At 36.4% G+C, this 19,117-nt stretch overlaps 2 protein-coding genes and 1 pseudogene across 3 annotated transcripts; all 3 read left to right on the top strand.

Annotated features, from left to right (window-relative positions):
• Positions 1 to 707: 707 nt before the first annotated feature.
• Positions 708 to 7,244, top strand: LOC120174256 (annotated as a pseudogene).
• Positions 7,245 to 9,569: 2,325 nt separating this feature from the next.
• Positions 9,570 to 11,987, top strand: LOC120174232 (APO protein 3, mitochondrial-like). 2 transcript variants are annotated; one of them, XR_005521151.1, is made up of 3 exons: positions 9,570 to 9,982; positions 10,065 to 11,059; positions 11,657 to 11,987. XR_005521151.1 is itself a non-coding variant. In XM_039181152.1 (2 exons), exons 1-2 carry the CDS (start codon positions 9,588 to 9,590, stop codon positions 10,909 to 10,911), a joined length of 1,242 nt encoding a protein of 413 aa, XP_039037083.1. In that variant the 5' UTR covers positions 9,570 to 9,587; the 3' UTR covers positions 10,912 to 11,351. The 2 variants fall into 2 exon arrangements, 1 of the variants encoding a protein (XP_039037083.1); XM_039181152.1 differs by lacking the exon at positions 11,657 to 11,987 and having other exon boundaries at positions 10,065 to 11,351.
• Positions 11,988 to 17,423: 5,436 nt separating this feature from the next.
• On the top strand, positions 17,424 to 18,780 carry LOC120174276. Its single transcript, XM_039181178.1, has 2 exons — positions 17,424 to 17,709; positions 18,098 to 18,780. Exon 2 carries the CDS (start codon positions 18,238 to 18,240, stop codon positions 18,670 to 18,672), a length of 435 nt encoding a protein of 144 aa, XP_039037109.1. The 5' UTR covers positions 17,424 to 17,709; positions 18,098 to 18,237; the 3' UTR covers positions 18,673 to 18,780.
• The last annotated feature ends 337 nt before the right edge of the window (positions 18,781 to 19,117 follow it).

Here is a 19,117-nt window from a genome sequence, read left to right on the forward strand (position 1 = left end):
ACACTCTAGTCCGTGCAAAACACCTTCCACCACTACCAAAAATGCACCTAACAATGACCCTGAAACCATAACTCCCCAACCGAAACAACTCAGTGTTTACTCAAGAAGAAGGAAAGATGTTGCTGAAGAAATCAGTCAGCCTAACATTTGCCAAGAACCAGATTCGTATCCTGTTGCAGCTGAAACAGAAGGTAATGATGGTTACCAAGAGGCTACTACTGTTGATATTGATGACTTTCCTATTGCTATTAGGAAGGGGGTAAGAAAATGCACTGCTCATCCCATAAATAAGTATGTTGCATATGGGAAATTACAGTCTAATTTCAGGGCCTTCACTGTCAGCATTAACACTGTGAAAATCCCAAGAAATGTGACAGAAGCATTTCAATCTCCTGAGTGGAAAAAGGCTGTGGAAGAAGAGATAAAAGCGTTGCAAAAGAATAAGACATGGAGTTTGACAGATTTGCCAAAAGGGAAGAGAGCTGTTGGATGCAGGTGGATATTCACAGTCAAATATCATTCGGATGGGAGTGTGGAAAGATACAAGGCAAGGCTGGTTGCTAAAGGTTTTTCTCAGTCCTATGGCATCGACTACCAGGAGACTTTTGCACCGGTTGCAAAATTGAATACCATCAGAATATTGTTATCAGTAGCTGTTAACATGGACTGGAAATTGCATCAGCTAGACATAAAGAATGCTTTTCTGAATGGGAACCTTGAAGAAGAGGTATACATGGAGGTCCCCCTCTGATTAGAAGGAAAGGTCACTAAGAAAACTGTGTGCAAGCTCAATAAATCCTTATATGGCTTAAAACAGTCTCCCAAGGCTTGGTTTGATTGATTTGCTAAGGCTATGACACAGAATGGTTTCAAACAAAGCCAAGCGGATCACACATTATTCAGAAAAATTACACCGAGTGGTAAGATAACCCTCCTAATTGTCTATGTAGATGATATGATTATAACTGGCAGTGATATAGAAGAAATAAAAAAGCTAAAGATAAATCTTGCAAAGGAGTTTGAAACCAAGGATTTAGGGAGTATGAGGTATTTCCTGGGTATGGAAGTTGCAAGGTCCAAGGAAGGGCTGGTCATAAACCAACGTAAGTAAGTTTTGGATCTTCTTGCAGAAACTGGAATGCTCGACTGCAAACCAGTTGAAGCTCCAATGGAGCCAGCCTTGAAATTTTGCAAGGAAAGGACTGGAAATCCAGTAAACAAGAAAACCTACCAAAGGTTAGTTGGGAAGTTAATTTACCTTTCACTGACCAGGCCTGATATTGCATACTCAGTGAGCATTGTCAGCCAACATATGAGTGATCCTCGAGAAGAACATTTGGAAGCTGTTAACAGAATTTTAAGGTTCTTGAAATTTACCCCAAGAGCTGGACTTATATTTAAAAAAAAAATCAAGACAGAATAGTGAAGGTTTATACGGATGTAAGCTGGAGAGGTGAATTAATTGATAGAAGGTCAGTTAGTGGCTATTGTACCTACGTTTGGGGTAATTTGGTGACTTGGAGAAGTAAGAAATAAGCTGTTGTCTCTCGAAGTAGTGCTGAATCAGATTTTAGAGCAATGGCTCTCGGAATATGTGAAGGAATGTGGATTAAAAGACTGCTCACAGAACTGGACTTAGATGACAAGAAGAATTTTGAGATTTTTAGTGACAGTCAATCAGCTATGAGTATAGCAAAAAACCCAGTGCAACATGATAGAACGAAACACATTGAGATAGACAAGCATTTTATTTACGAGAAGGTCAACAATGGAGTTGCAAAACTGCAGTATATTTCGACGAAGAAACAGCTGGCAGATATCTTCACCAAAGCCCTTCCACGAGTGACTTTTGATGAGATGTCATTCAAACTGAGTATATATAACATATATACACCAGTTTGAGGGGGAGTGTAGGAATTATAGAAATGAGTTGTCAATCCCTTAAGTTAAGAGATTCTGTAATTATTTTCTGTTTTTCAATCCTTTATTTCAAGGGATTACATCTCCTAGGATTAGTTTCCTTTCTTAGAGTTTCCTAGTTTAGAGGCATAATTTGTATATAAATATGTAATATTTTCTACTGAATGTATACAAGAATAAAAATAACAGACTTGTCTGTTTTCTACAGTCTGTTTTCTACACAGTCTATTTTCTACACAGTTTGTTTTCTACATGAACTTTAATAGAAACAACAGCAATGCCAGTGTGATCCAGCATGAAAGTAGTCTGTTTTCAAGTTCATTGTCTGAAATATTTAGTAGAAAATGTAAGTATTTTTGTCTCTGTCTATCAAACTGCATGGTAGTTTTCAACATGTATATACATGCATTCCATGCATGCAGTGTTTCTTCCCTGCTTCTCTAGTATTAGATGCTTTAATTGCTATTATATTTCATGTCTTGATTGATTACTGTTGTTTCCACCATAAACATAACTCTAAAAGACAGTATGAAGCTGTTTTAATAAAAATCATGTGATCATCATCCATTGCGTTGATCTGTTAACATATGTATTTCCATACTTCCTATTTTCTCTGCTAGAGGTTCAACTAACTCATTAGGGCAATTTGCAATCTGATGGATTCAAAGTAGAGCTAATATCTATTTTTTACCTTGCGGCATTTATTTTCTTAATTTTTTCCTGGTTACTCGTAGCTTTTCTAATTACCATACGATTGATAAATTTTCATCTGTGGTTTGGTTTGCTTTTATCTTTATGCAGTGACATTATTGGGGAATGATCTATCTTGTCAGCATGCCAGTAAAGCTGCTTTACACTATGAAGAGGAACCTCACAAATCTATGAAAGAAATTGAGGCACAGACTATTGGAAATCTTCTCCCTGATGAAGATGATCTCTTCTCTGGAGTGATTGACGAATTGGGACTTAATACACATGCCAGTAAAGGGGATGAGTTAGAGGAGTTTGACCCATTCAGCAGTGGCGGAGGAATGGAATTAGAAGGGGATGATCATGGATCCATGGGCCCAAGGAATTCAGATCTCATCGGAGTACTCAACGGTCAAGTGGGTTCCAATGGCCCAATTGTTGGTGAACACCCATATGGTGAACTTCCTTCGAGGACACTCTTTGTAAGGAACATTAATAGTAATGTTGAAGACTCAGAGTTAAAGTCTCTTTTTGAGGTTTGTGTTTCCTTTACATTTATTGTTATACTATTTATTGAGACTTTGTGCTACAAAATTTTCCTCTATCCACTCCTTTTGAATTGCTACATGTTCCACTAAGTTAAATTGACTAACTTTTTACCTTCTGTCAGCAATATGGAGATATCCAAACTCTTTATACTGCCAGCAAGCATCGTGGGTTTATTATGATCTCTTATTATGATAAAAGGGCAGCCAGAAATGCAATGAGGGCTCTGCAAAATAAGCCATTGAGGCGTAGGGAACTTGATATACATTATTCAATTCCAAAGGTATGGCTTTAACCATTTTGTTCTGGATGGTTAATGCTTACTATTTTGTCATTACCCTCACTGCTTTTATTACCTTTGTTTTATCTAATTGTTGCATCTTCATGTGAAACATTGCTGCGTTATATATTTAGTGTTTTTTTTAATGAACTCAGGATATTGCATGTGTAAAAGATGTAGATCAAGGGACGCTAGTGGTTTTCAACCTTGATTCCTCTGTTTCAGCTGACGAGCTTCAACGAATATTTGGTGCTTTTGGAGAAATTAAAGAAGTAAGATATTTATTCTTTAAGCTTTTTAATTCCCTTAATTTTGTGATGATAATTTTTTAATTGATGTTAATTTTCCTTGCAGATCTGTGATGCTTCAAACATTCATAATCACACAGTCATCGAGTTTTATGATGTTAGAGCTGCAGGAGCTGCTCTTAATGCTCTGAATAGTAGTAACAGTGCCGAGAAACAGATCAAACTTGAACCAAGCCGTCTAGACTGTGTTAGGCGGTAATATCAACTTTTGCTGCTGTTTTCAACTTCTAAAAAATGTTTTTGATCTTAGCTTTTGAACGAATGTGGGACAGATGAAATTTTCTCTTTTCATGATTGAGAAATCTTTTATTACTTTTCACATGATGACTCTGTCATTTCATTGCTTCTGTCTTACTTTGCCATGAATATGGAATTGGTCAATGATATGCAATAGTTTTCTGGTTCCCGAACATTCTTTTTTGCATTGAAGTCTTATTTTCTTATTGTGTTCTTTGTGGCCTTCATGAGTTTAGTAAAATGTAGTTCCTTTTGCAGTTTTGTTCAGCAGCCTGACCAGGAGCAAGATGAACCAAATCTTTGTGGAAGCCCTTTTGATAAGTTGTCATCAGGACACAGTGGTATGCTTTGCCCGTAAATTCTGCCGTTTGATCATTATAAGCTCTTTCTGAGAAAATGTTTCTGTTCCTTCATACATCTCGATTCTTTATGACTTTCTACAGGAGTAATTGCATCTGGTGGCATGGATCATGGATCTTCCCAGGTGTTACATTCAGTTATCCAGTCACCCGTGAAAACATTTATTGAACCACATCAAAGTTCAACTGTTCCTATTAACCTAGCCTCTCCAGCAAGAGTGGCACCTACAGGCAAAAAAATTAAGTCCTCTGGAACCCAAACATTCTACGGATGAAATGAAATATGCTAACCAAGGAGTACCAAGTTTCCATCCTCATTCCTTCCCCGAGTACCATGACAACATAACCAATGGTATTGCACTCAGCTCTCCAAGCACCATAACAAACATGGCTAGTACTGCCGGTTCCATGATAGCCGAAGGACTTGACAATAGGGACATTTGCAAAGTAAGTTCAAATGGACACCTGATTGAACCTAATACTGGGGGTAAGTTCAGTTGATTTGTATATCAACATCAATGAAGCATGTTTTCGTGCATTTTTATTGCCTTCTGTTGGGGGACTATGGGTAACTTCCGTCATTTAGTATGCTAATATTTTTGATAAAGTTTACAATTCATTATGTTAGAAGTTTCAGGTAAATTTTACACTTTCTATTCTTGAATTGGATTATTCCTTATGCTCCAGGCTTCAACTCTCTTATTTTTCCTTTCTCTCTGGCTTTCTGTTGCTAATAAATTCTCTCTAGTTTTTGGGTCATCTGGAAATGGAAGCCTGCGAGTTAACGGAAATAATTAAATTTGGAAGACCAACAACTCACACCAGCAGCATCCATCAAGTGCCATGGTTTGGCCGAATTCACCATCATTTGTCAATGGCCTTCATGCTTGTCGCCTTCCCCACATGCCTGCTTTTCCTAGGGCTCCCCCTGTAATGTTCAATGTAGGATCACCTATACACCACCATATTGGCTCAGCACCTCCTAATTCTGCACCCTGGGACAGGCGGCATCCTTATGCCGGGGAGTCTCCTGACACTTTAGGTTTTCACCTAGGATCTCTTGGAAGTGTGGGTTTTCATGGAACTTCACCATCACATCCCGCAAATATTCCTTCCCACAACATTTTTTCTCATGTTGGTGGTATGGATTTGATGAAAAATGGCGGGGTACACTCTCCGCAGCAGATGTGTCACCTTTACTCTGGCAGGAACCTTATGATTTCAATGCCGACATCTCTCGATTCTCCTAATGAACGTGTTAGAAACTTCCCACAGCGTAGAAATGAACTGAACTCTAGTAATGCCGATAAGAAACAATATGAACTTGACATTGACCGCATAATACGTGGGCATGACAGCAGAACGACACTTATGATTAAAAACATACCCAACAAGTATGTGAGCTGCTGCTCTTGCAGATTCCAGTTGATTTTATTTTCAGTTTCTTGTGTACTGAGTTCACTTTCCTGTTAAAATGATTTTGTTTCATAGTATCCTTTTATAGTCGAAACTTTTTATGTTCAAATAATAGTGCTTGATGATTGACCTTAAACCCATAGACATCCTGATGATGATTAGTAGTACTTTGCCTTTAAAATCTCGTTATTGTTCCCAAAATAGTAATTGTTGATGAACCACCAGTTTTGCATGTCGTATATGTTTGAGACTAATTAACAGATGGTTTCAGATTCATTCAATTTGGCATATCTTGTAATATAGTTGAAGCAATTTAGAGGTATTTGTACACTTGAATAATTTATTTGGTGCTGTGCTTGTTTTCATTCTTCCGATTTATAGATTGCATCCAATTGTAAGGTCATTTATTGTAGTAACTGTAAGGTCATTTATTGTAGTAACTTTTCTTCTTTTCCACATCATCCCTTCTTTCATATGATTATCTCCTTAAAAGAAGCCAAATGGTGATTTTTGCAGGTACACTTCAAAGATGCTTCTGGCAGTCATCGACGAGCACTGTCGAGGAACTTATGATTTTATCTATTTGCCAATTGACTTCAAGGCAAGTTTTCGAACTGATTTCGAACCATGACAAACTGATTCTTGCTTGGACATTCGATGTGTACTTGTAGTTTGATGTCTTGCTAACCCTAAATTTTATTAATGTTATCTGCAGAACAATTGCAATGTGGGCTATGCATTCATCAACATGATCGATCCACAACAGATAATTCTTTTTCATAAGGTTTAATACATGGATTCTATGTTATACTATTATCTGCTATTTATGCAGATACTATCATCTGCATGTCTAATTATGTGTTTAACTATTATTTTCATAGACTAAAGCTAATCGGGTCGAATCAATATTTCTTTTTAGGCTTTTGATGGCAAAAAATGGGAGTTCAACAGTGAAAAGGTGGCGACTCTTGCTTATGCTAGGATCCAAGGGAAGGCTGCTCTTACTGCTCATTTCCAGAATTCAAGCTTGATGAATGAGGATAAATGTTGCCGCCCTATTCTCTTTCATACTGATGGCCCAAATGCTGGTGATCAGGTAAAGTCATCTTTTTATACGGCAGCATAAACAAGCTCGATGCGTGTCTTTTTTGTCGTGTCCTGGAATTTATAATTTAGTTTTACTTCTGTAGCATTTCCTTTTATTATATTGGCAATGGAGAATGATGTTTATTCAGTCAAGTCCTACTTTGTTTGCATATTTAGGAGCCCTTTCCTATGGGTAGTAATATTCGAACAAGACCAGGAAGACCTCGAACAAGTGACACCGAGGAGAAACACCGTCAAAGTTGTTGTTCGACTTTCGCTAATGGGGAGGAATTTTCCAGTGGGGCAGACTCGGGTTCCTCGGAGGAATCTGATTGAGCAGTCTGCTTATCCAGTTCTAACTTTCAGAGTACTAAAACTTTATCTACCCTGCTCTATACACAAGGGTGGCTTGATGATCTTTTTTGGCTATAGAGAAGCAGTTTTGTGCATGACCGAAACTAAGTGGTAATTTTATCGTTCTATCGAATTTTTTCTTGTATTGATAGCCCATTTAATGGGGGATTCACATTTTGCGTAGTGTATGATTGAACTGTATCATGATGTGTGGAAGTTTCTGGGTGTACGCATGACTTAAGGGATCCTTTCTTCTTGTATCAGTTTTGTATCCAAAATTAATGTGATTTCATTTTTGTCCCCGGGGGTTTCGGAATCCTACCAGTCCTGCTGTCAGTCTAGGTTGTTGTTGCTCAAAGAGAAAGAAAGAGACGACATTTATAAGTGGTTGAATTTTGAACCTCTTGTTTATTTTTTGTAATGACATACATTCTTCTTCGTTCTTGTTTTGCCTCATTGTTCATTTATCCTTGTTGCTTCAGTGTACCGTGTCTAAAACAGACTACTTGGAGTTCCGATGCTCCGGAATGCTATTATTTGCGGGCAGTCCGTGGGAGTTTCGATGAATGAGATTGTTGAGCTGATGGCGTATAATGACATGTTTCCCAAACCAAACGGAAGTGATTATTGCACTTGGTGGTGGTTATGTATTAGGTTTTCGATCGGTGTTTGCTTACATACAGGTGATTAGAAAAAGAAAAAAAAATGTTTTCAACTAATTAAATTAAAAAATCAAAAGTTTCTAAATCCCAAACATAAAAAATGAAAGGAAAACAACTAAAGTAGAAACTTTATCAAACCCATTCTACAGAGCAATAAAAATGTTGATGTGCTTATTTTTTCTCTCTTATGGTAATGGGGTTTTGTCGTGATTAACCTAGTTTTAGGGGTGAGTCTATATGCGAGGTTTTTTTGGCTACACAAAAACTTCAAACTTTGTTTAAGTAATATCAAATTATTTACCATTTGAATCAATCCTATTAGTTGTTGATTTGATTATTGACTCAATTACATATAATAAAAAGAGACTTTGTTATGGCAAGGCTTAATACTTAAATAAGTGTCTAATCGGCGGCAACTACGACGACGTATGACTAGGAGGATGACAGGGATTAAGTTGGCGGTGGTGGTTGGAAAAGGTTGCGGCGATAGGTTAAGGTTAGAGTTTGGAGATTTTTGGGTTATTTTATAATTTAAGAGAAAATATGTTTTCTTATAAATATAATAATATATTTAATATATTTTAAAAAATAAATTTTAGAACACCAGATTGTGACACGTGTCATTTAACGGGGAAAATAATGTTGTTGATGGTCAGGAAACCTAAAATGGTAACTTTTGTAACATTAGACACCTTGATAAATCAAAAAATAGTTTAGGTATCTATTCAGGAAAAACGATATAGTTTTAGCACTTATTTTGATATTAATCCTTATTACAAATAGTAAAACTTTTTTATTTTGGGTAAATTATATCGTTCCTTATTGGACTATACTCTCTCTCATATTTTTCCCACCCAACTTTCATTTTTTATTTTTCTCACTGAACTTTACAAATTGAATCATTTTGCTCACTCATCGTTTTCTCTCTAATAGATGATGATGTGGTATTTTTATTACTATTTAATATAAAATAATTTAAAAATAAAATAAACACAAAAGGTGGACATATGTCACAGCCTACCATTGTCGACCGTCGTAAATGGTGGTCATTTGGTCCCAAAATGGGATGGGTTACTTTGCCTAAACTTCGTGAGTTTGAATCCGACCTCCATTTTATCAGAAGTTGCTCTAAAGTCCATGAATTTAATATTAAAAGTGAGGACAACGAAACGTTTCAATCCAAATTCATGGGTTTTGGGACATTTTCTAGTGAAACAACCATCAGATTCAGACTTAGGGGGTCGAGACAAACCAACTCATAAAATTTGGGATCTTACAGTCACTATCTACATCCGTCGACGGTGGTCAGAATAAAAATGACTTGGTGGCCGACAGAGAAAAAATGGAGAAGAGAATGAAACATGATAAATTACACCATGAGTCATTAAACTTTACTCTATCTCATATTTCACTCACCAAAACGATATTTTTTAGAGTATATTTGAGTTTTTCAAAATGATGTCATTTTAATTCATGTGCCATATTATAATGCCGTTAAAAAGTTAATGGCAGAGTGAGCAAAATGATTCAATCTTTAAAATTTAGTGATCAAAATAGAAAAATGGAAAGTTTAGTGAGGAAAATAACAGAAAGATAATAGTTTAGTGAAGAACAGTGTAATTTACTCTTTTATATTTTCTGAAAAAACAAACAGTAAAACTTACTCGTACTGTTGAAATTATTTCAATATCTGTATAAGCAACTCTGAAAGGGCAAACCCACTGGGAAAATGCAGAGAAAGACTTTGTTATTACAAATATCTCGGCTCAACAAACTCCATTGTCGATTCAATCAAACCTCTTCCTTCTCATCTGAAAAGACCCAATATTTCCTTTCACTCGCCGACAATAATGGCGATCCTGTGTACTCAGACGTGCCCAAGCCACGGCCAGGCAAGTCCCAAAGGAAACCGTACCCGACACCCATGAAAGAACTGATTGAAAGGGCTAAACAAGAGAAAGAGTTGAGAAAATCCCAACCCTGTCGATTACTCGAACATCCGCCAGCCAATGGGTTGTTGGTTCCTGAACTCGTCGACGTCGCTCACCGAGTCTACCGAGCTCGTCAACTCATCCTCGCCGGCTTGTCCAAACTCGTCCAATTCATCCCAATTCAGAGATGCAGGTAACTAGAAAAAAAACTCATCTTTTTCGATTAAAATGGGTTTAGATTGATTTTTTTTGTTTTTTTTTGGGGGGGGGGTTAGATTTTGTTATGAGGTTCATATTGGACCTGTGGGTCATGAAATCCGTACTTGTACCGGTCCAAAAAGCGGTTCAAGGAGTGCAACTCATGTATGGAGGAAGGGAAGGGGAAGTGATGTGATATTTTTCCCCAAATCTTTCCATCTCTATGATCGTGTTGGGAAATCAAGGGTTGTTCATGATGATAGTCATAGTGTCCCTCGAATCCCTGCAATTCTAGAGCTTTGTATACAAGCTGGTGTAGATGTTGAGAAGTACCCTTCGAAGAGAAGAACAAAGCCTGTATACTCTATTGAAGGCAGAATCGTGGATTTCGAGTCGGTGGTCGGAGTAGATGAAATGGAAAGCAACTTGTTTTTAAAGAATGTTAACGACTCTGAAGTTGGTGTATTGAGGAGGGACTCAAATTTGGAGTTAAATGATGAATATATCAACCTGATAGAGTTGAGTACGATGACATTGAATTCGTGGTTTGAAATGATAGGAGGTGCGAAGAAGATCATGGAGAAGTACAGTGTCTGGACGTGCGGGTATTGTCCCGAGGTTCAGGTTGGTCCTAAGGGACATAAAGTTAGAATGTGCAAAGCATCGAAGCACCAGTCTCGAAATGGTTTGCATGCATGGCAAGAAGCGACTATTGATCATCTTGTTGGTCCCAATTATGTCTGGCATGTTCGTGATTTGAATGGGCCTCCTCTGCGTAATGATTTGAAGAGATATTATGGTAAAGCCCCTGCTGTGGTGGAGCTATGTGTACAAGCTGGTGCACCTGTTCCGGATCAGTATAAAAGTATGATGAGATTAGATGTGGTTCCTCCTGAACGTGATGAAGTTGATCTCGTGGCATGAATTTCTGCTGTATGCAGAGGTATTCCATGCATTAACCAAAGATCTCCTGACAAAACCTTCCGATCCTAGGTTTCTACAGCTAAATTGTCACTGTTGTATTGGATTTGCTACTAACCAAGCCTCAACAACTCAGCCTTCATGTTTTCAGGTGTGCAGCGTCATTTTTGTCTCGAATGCTGAATTTCATGGAAGTGCTTGGTTGTTCGTGCCTCTGAAATGGTATAAGCTAAATGTAGAGAGTAGTATGGGAACATCAGGTTAAAAGGGGGAGTATATGATTAGGATGAACATAAGATATCTTCTCTATTCAAATACCGCATTTTTTGTGCTCTGGACCTATTGCAATCACTAGGTGGTGTGTCATTTTTACTCTTCATGTTTCAGTGCCTTTGGGCTATGTTTTTGGTGTATGTTCAAAAGGAGATATAAATCATAAGAGATATAAATCATGTTATTTGAGGTCTAAGATTTAAGCCCTATATATCAATTTCCATCATATTCAAGTCTTAATTTACTTGTATAGAAATTCTTAGATCTCTATGTCCAATTTACCTTATTTATGTTCCTTGGATTTGGGTGTTAGTGTTGGATTTAGGTATGAGTTCAACATGGGTATATTCAATCTTAACTTAAAAAAAGTTTCAGATTTATAGTTTGTTTTACATACCCACATCTGAAGTTCCGATAACATACGATATCGGGATGATCAGCAGATACATAATTCTTATACACATTGCTGTTTCAGGTGAGGTTCATGATCTACAGCCACTGTTTTACTTCTTTGCATGAGACCAATAATTCTTTCTTCAGCTTCAATCAATAACTCAACAATAATGGAACATTTTCATGCTTTGACATTGTCATGCAGCCATTGCTGCTTCGATTTCAAGCTGTTGAAAATCAGTCAGGGCTACCGTTTTCCGAAGTGTTCATTCACATTCTCAGGTCTTTGAGCTCTTTTAGTAGGTTGAGCTGATAGGGTTCAGCAGGAAGGCATGAGATGATTCTGAGCCATGTCCAACCTGTGGATCCAAATGTCTCTAGGATTGAGCAAAAGTAGGTCATATTAGTCGGCCATTGTCTTTAGGGCGTTCATTTGGTGATGCCTGCAAATCCTAATAGTTTTGAACTTGTACTTTAGCTGGATCAATATCAATAATTTTGACTCTTTTTTCTTCCCGCTGTCTTTATTTAGTGTTGACAGTCAATTTATAAAGGAATTTTAACGAGACCTGTTCCATATAAAAAAAAAACAGTTGGCGTAAATGAATTTTACAAGTCTATTCGGAAGGATTTATTGCTCAAGTCATTTTCAGGTGTAAACCGAAAGCACTAGCAGGCTTATCTAATTACTTTCATTGATCTTGCTATACATAGGCTCGGCTGGCCCTGCCTTCTATATTTAACCCTATAATTATTAACTTTTAAATACTTAAATTATACGAACCACTTTAATTAAGCATTTCATTTAAGTAACATCTAATATATTATAATTATTCGAATTTAACTAGTTTTAGTTTAATTTTATATTATCGATTTTTCTCTCCCTAAGGGTTCATATCAAATTTTATGAAGGGTAAAATTAAGTTGGAGTTAAGTTTACGGTGAAAAATTATCGATCTAACTCAAGATAATGGTATAGTTCCTCTTATATATTTAGAGATAATTATTATCGAATAAATTGAAAAAAAATATTTGTGTTGAATCAAGTTGAGTCAAACATGTTTTTATCTAAAATTTGAGTCAAATAAAAACTAGTCAAATATCGAGTTAAATTGAAATCAGATAAAATTTAAATTTTTGTATGGAATTTGAGACTAACAAAATTTAACTCATCGTGCGTATGTATATATATATATTGCTCATTGAACTTTACAACATTTTACTCACTTTGCAGTTAACTTTTTAACGGTGTCATGACATGGAACAAGCATAAAAATGACGTCGTTTTGAAAAACTCAAATATACACAAAAATGACGTCGTTTCGAGTCCTCTTCTTCCCCCATTGCCACTGCCGACCACCATGTCATTTTTCATTCCGGCTATCGTCGATGTCATTGATGGTGGCCGTTCGGTCCCAAAATTCATGGGTCGATTCGTCTCGACCCCTGAGTCTGAATCTAGTGGTTGTTTCATTGGAAAATATCCCAAAATCCGTGAATCTCAACTGAAACCTTTCGATTTCCTCATTTTCAATCCCCTATACGTAGACTTCGGAGTAAGTTCTAACAAAATGGAAGTCGGATTCAGACTCTAGGTGTCTAGATGAAATGACCCATGAAATTTGGGACTGAACACCCACCATCAACGATGGTCTACGGTGGCCGGTGGTGGCATCTAACCACCTTATGTTTTTCTTTATAGTGAGCAAAATAGGAGAGAGTGTAAAGTTTAGGAGAGAGTGGTTCAAAAATATTTGTGTTGAATCAAGTTGAGTCAAACATGTTTTTATCTAAAATTTGAGTCAAATAAAAACTAGTCAAATATCGAGTTAAATTGAAATCAGATAAAATTTAAATTTTTGTATGGAATTTGAGACTAACAAAATTTAACTCATCGTGCGTATGTATATATATATATTGCTCATTGAACTTTACAACATTTTACTCACTTTGCAGTTAACTTTTTAACGGTGTCATGACATGGAACAAGCATAAAAATGACGTCGTTTTGAAAAACTCAAATATACACAAAAATGACGTCGTTTCGAGTCCTCTTCTTCCCCCATTGCCACTGCCGACCACCATGTCATTTTTCATTCCGGCTATCGTCGATGTCATTGATGGTGGCCGTTCGGTCCCAAAATTCATGGGTCGATTCGTCTCGACCCCTGAGTCTGAATCTAGTGGTTGTTTCATTGGAAAATATCCCAAAATCCGTGAATCTCAACTGAAACCTTTCGATTTCCTCATTTTCAATCCCCTATACGTGGACTTCGGAGTAAGTTCTAACAAAATGGAAGTCGGATTCAGACTCTAGGTGTCTAGATGAAATGACACATGAAATTTGGGACTGAACACCCACCATCAACGATGGTCTACGGTGGCCGGTGGTGGCATCTAACCACCTTATGTTTTTCTTTATAGTGAGCAAAATAGGAGAGAGTGTAAAGTTTAGTGATAAGCGAGGTAATTTACTCTTTATTTTTCAATTATTTTTTATTAAATAATAATAAAAAATGACACATCATCACAATGTTAGTGAGATAACGACAAAGTGAGCAAAATGATTCAATATGTAAAATTCAGTGAGTAAAAGAGAAAAATTTAAAGTACGATAAGTAAAATAAGAGAAAAAAATAGAGTTCCGTGAGATGTAATTTACCCTAATAATAATAATACTAATCAAATTAAAACTAAATTAATTAAATTAGACGTATGGATTTCAAATCTCAACAACATAACATGTTCCCTTATCCTCGAGCGACACCTCTCTATAAAGTATTATTTAATGGGTAAAGTATAGTATGGTCACTGAACTTTTCTAAGCTTTCATTTAGGTCCCCCAACTTTTAAAACTTGCAATAAAATCCCTAACATTTAGTTCGTTTGCAATACAGTCCCCAACATTTAGTCCGTTTGCAATATGGTCCCCGATGTAACCAACCGTTTGACGTCGTTACACTGTCGTTAGTACGTTTACAATATGGTCACTGAACTTTTCAGGTGCTTGTATTTAGGTCCCCCAACTTTTAAAACTTAAAACACAGTTCTCAATTTCATTCTAAACCCCAAATTCCTTTTCGATCTCAAGTTTTCTTTTTCGCTTCTCTCTTCTCATTTCCAGCGTAACTTTCAGTCGGGGATGCATTGAAAATTCTAATATAACTTTGAATTATGTGGAGGTGTTGACTTGAATAAAGGTCCATTGAGAGAAGACCCGAGCAAAGGACTATCAGGACCATCAACGATTCAAGGTGTAATGTTAGATACATGTCATCTCAGGTGAAACATAGATGTTCGATAAAATGCTTGTGAGAAAAAAATGGGGTTAGAAATACATAGTTGACAAATAGTACTAAGATGAACTAAGTATCATTGTTGGAAGTCACCAACAAAGCTGTAATTATTTTTGTATAATGACATATAATAATTTCTTCATCAAATAATAAAATCCCAACAGCGCATTCACCTCTCAGTTTCTTTCGCAACTCGAAAGGCATCATGACATGGTCAAGTAGCTGCTCCAAATATACTACCCTATCATGATGTCTTTCGAGTTGCGTGCATGCAGAATTATCTTCTAAAGCTATAATTCAATACAATTCAACTGTAAAATTTCCAAAACATGTAAAAAAATCTAATTTGTTCATGATATATTAGTCCCATAATCAACATGAACTTATTAAAAAGAAAACGAGCTCACAGGATGCCAAAAACCACATGTCGGGTCAATACAATTCCCAGTAAACTAGTATCAGCAGTCTCTCGGATTGAGCATGGCGATTTCACTATGTCGATAATCACAACCAATTCCCTGATTTAAAGAAAAATCAAACAAGAAGATAAAAAAATTAGCTTAGGACTCTATTTCACTTCTATTCTGATGGACTGAATATCTTTCATAAGGAGTACTAAAAGTTTTGATTAAGAATAAAGAAATAAAATTAGATGGTTTTGGTTCAAAACTAACACTGAATATCCAGATCATTGACATGCAGTTCCAGAAACATAAAAATTTCAACAAAAAACACACAATGCGAGCTGAAAATGGGAAAGTGCGAAAGAGGAAAAGCTCACTTCCAGATAGCCCAAAAGAGAAAATAAATACCTTCTTGCAAGTGAGGGGAGAGGCTAAGAAATAAATGCAATCAGTGTTGCATTCCAGAAATTCTTCCTCCATTTTTTATTTGTAAATAAAAAAAAGACAGAGCACTGCTTGGGTTTACAATTTTATATGGCGGAAAATTGAAGAACAAAAACCAAACGAGAGTGCATGTGAGCGAAAGAGACTGAGAGGTGAATGTGTTGTTTGGGATTTCAATATTTTTAATCATCTGTTGGAAATCTTTAACCACAAGGATTAAACGAAGAAATTATATATTCCATTTATACAAAATAATTCCAGCTTTGTTGGTGACTTTCAACATGATACTTAGTTCATCTTAGTAGTATTTGTCTTAGTTCATCTTAGTAGTATTTGTCAACTCTGCATTTCTAACCCCATTTTTTTCTCACAAGCATTTCATCGAACATCTATGCTTCACCTGAAATGACATGTATCTAACATTACACGTTGAATCATTGATGGTCCCGATAGTCCCTTGGTCGGGTCTTCTCTCAATGGACCCTTATTCAAGTCAACACCTCCACATAATTCAAAGTTAGATTAGAATTTCCCATGCATCACCGACTGAAAAGTTACGCTGGAAATGAGAAGAGAGAAGCAAAAAAAGAAATTCAAGATCGAAAAGGAATTTGGGGTTTAGAATGAAATTGAGGATTGTGTTGCAAGTTTTAAAAGTTAGGGGACCTAAATGCAAGCGCCTGAAAAGTTTAGTGACCATATTGCAAACGTACTAACAACAGTGTAACGACATCAAACGGTCGGTTACGTCGGGAACCATATTACAAACGGACTAAATGTTGGGGGACTGTATTGCAATAGACTAAATGTTGGGGGATTGTATTGGAAGTTTTAAAAGTTGAGGGACCTAAATGAAAGCTTTAGAAAAGTTCAGTGACCATTACTATACTTTACCCTAATGTAATTTTACATTATTGAAAACAAAAATCCCACTGCTAAAGGTTACAAACAAGGGGCCATTTGTAATATATATTTGGTATGATTGAATTACATTGTGTAAAACTCTTGTAGTTTTATACATTTTTAGGTTCATGGATGAGAGAATAAGATTAACAATAGAAATTGAGAAAACGTTTACTGAAAAAAACAAAGAGTTAATCCAAACCTCTGATTTTTTTCAATCCAATGATCCTAAAAAAATGTAACATTAAAAATTTTATTATGAGTGTAAGTATATATTATCCCTCTATATATAGAGACAACATTATATATAGAGACAACATTATATATAGAGACAACATTTTTCTTTTTCGAGTATGTCAAACATAAACTTCATCAAATGTCAGTATTTTCGCACTTAAAAATATTTTATTAAAATAAACTTTAAAATAGATAATGTAGTAATAGTTTTGAATTATATATTATAAAAAGAAAGAAAGAAAAAATAAAGAGAGAAGAAGAAAAGGTCTATAAATAAACTTGATAGGGCATTAGGTTTCAGCATTTTCAGCTATCTTCATCTCTTGTTCACATTGTCTTTTAATTAGGGCATGTAAAAATCCACATATACACCACGAAATCCCCTTTTTCTCCACTCTTCTTTTCCCTTTCCTTTTCTACTTGATTTCACTTCCAATATTATAATTCTTTCTTATTAATTTCCATGGTTAACCTGAGAAAACTATATATGTATATACACGTTGCTTGGTTTGTTGGTTTTGTATGATACATAGAAAAGGTCATAAAAGGGGAACTTCCAAAGGCAAAATGGATCGGCAGCAGGGAAGCGACCATTTCAGTATTCCGGTCATGATCCGGAAGCGAGAGAAGAAGAAGCCGGTGGTGTCGGTGCCGATGTCGATCATATATTTCCGGTCTACTCAGCTAGGTCACAACAAGACATGAATGCTGTGGTTCAAGCCCTAACTCAAGTTATTGGAAACATAACAATAATCCACTCGTTCAACCTCATGATGATCAGGATCCCAACCCAACTGCTCAACAAGACCAACCTCATCATCAACAAGCTAAAGCTAAAGCTCAAGCTCAAGGTATGTCTTCATTTTATGTGTATATAATTTTTGTTTTACCATTTTTGGATCTTTGTTATTCAACAATATTCATAAGCCCTAATAGTTGTATTTGCTTCAAAAAAAATCCATAAAAAAAAAGATGATAATCTTTAAAAGAGTATATGGATTCACTTATTTTTCTTCCTTTGCGGCCTGGTTCAGATTACAGCCGTTATTCATGTTCTAACTCGGCACGTATCTACGGTTTTTTTCCCATTTAAAAGCTTGAGTTTGAAGTTATTCTTTGATTCTTGTTTTGGTTATTCTTTTTCATTACAAAACACCAAAAAAACATAACACGTCAAACCCAAATTAGATAAGTCTGAATATGATGTTGATTGTTTAAGATTTTTTTGGTTATTGAAAGGGAATGCCCGGAGAATACACTATAGAGGAGTACGGCAAAGGCCATGGGGGAAATGGGCCGCAGAGATTCGTGACCCGAAAAGGCGGCTCGGGTTTGGCTGGGAACGTTCGAAACAGCTGAAGCAGCGGCCTTGGCCTACGATGAAGCTGCACTTAGGTTTAAAGGAAGCAAAGCGAAGCTTAACTTCCCGGAAAGAGTTCAAGGAAGATCCGAATCCGGTTATTTCTCAAGTCGTCAAGAAATTGCACGGACGGTGGTGGCACCACCACCACCTCAACCACCGCTTTCTCAACCAACGTATCCCAATATTTCCCAGTATGCGCAGCTCCTCGGTGGTGGCTCAACCACTCCTTTCAACTATGCTATGCCAAGTGCTGCCTATGGATCCTGCCGCCAGCTTTACTTCTCAGTCTTCATCTTCATCTCCCGCAACGTTAGCATTTCAACAACATCATCAACAACAACAAGAACAAGAGAATTTGGGTGGATTTTCATTGCAGTTCGGTAGTTCGTCGCCAGCTTCAGATCATCCAGGGAACAGGAGGGATTATGATTATTACTATTCAAGGGAATAGAGTATTGTTTTTAAATGATCTTTTGTTTTTGTTTTTGAACTTTTGCATGCATTTCGTTTCCCTATAATGCTTGTTTAAAACCCTTATTTTCCTTCAAGTTTTTGCCAATTCCATAATCGTTGATTTGATCATGATTTTATGTATTTCTTTAATCTCTCTTTATAAAGTAGATTAACATTTAGCAAAAATGCAAGAAAATTAAGGTGAGAAGTGCATCAACTGTAGTTTCTTCACATGCAAGGTAGGTTTTGTCATATCCTCCTCCTTGAAGACACTATTCCGGAGCGATAGTCTTCGGAACTAGAACACTCAGGCTATAATTATTCTAACATCGGGAGGTTTTATCTATTAGAGTGACAATTAATAGAAACACAACTTAAAACAAACAAATAATTCCATCATTAAAGGACTGTAAACTAATAAAATAAATCTATTATGACTCGAA

This window comes from Hibiscus syriacus, unplaced genomic scaffold (genome assembly GCF_006381635.1).
Source record: "Hibiscus syriacus cultivar Baekdansim isolate YM2019G1 unplaced genomic scaffold, ASM638163v2 tig00112044_pilon, whole genome shotgun sequence".
In the NCBI taxonomy this organism is placed as follows: Eukaryota; Viridiplantae; Streptophyta; class Magnoliopsida; order Malvales; family Malvaceae; genus Hibiscus; species Hibiscus syriacus.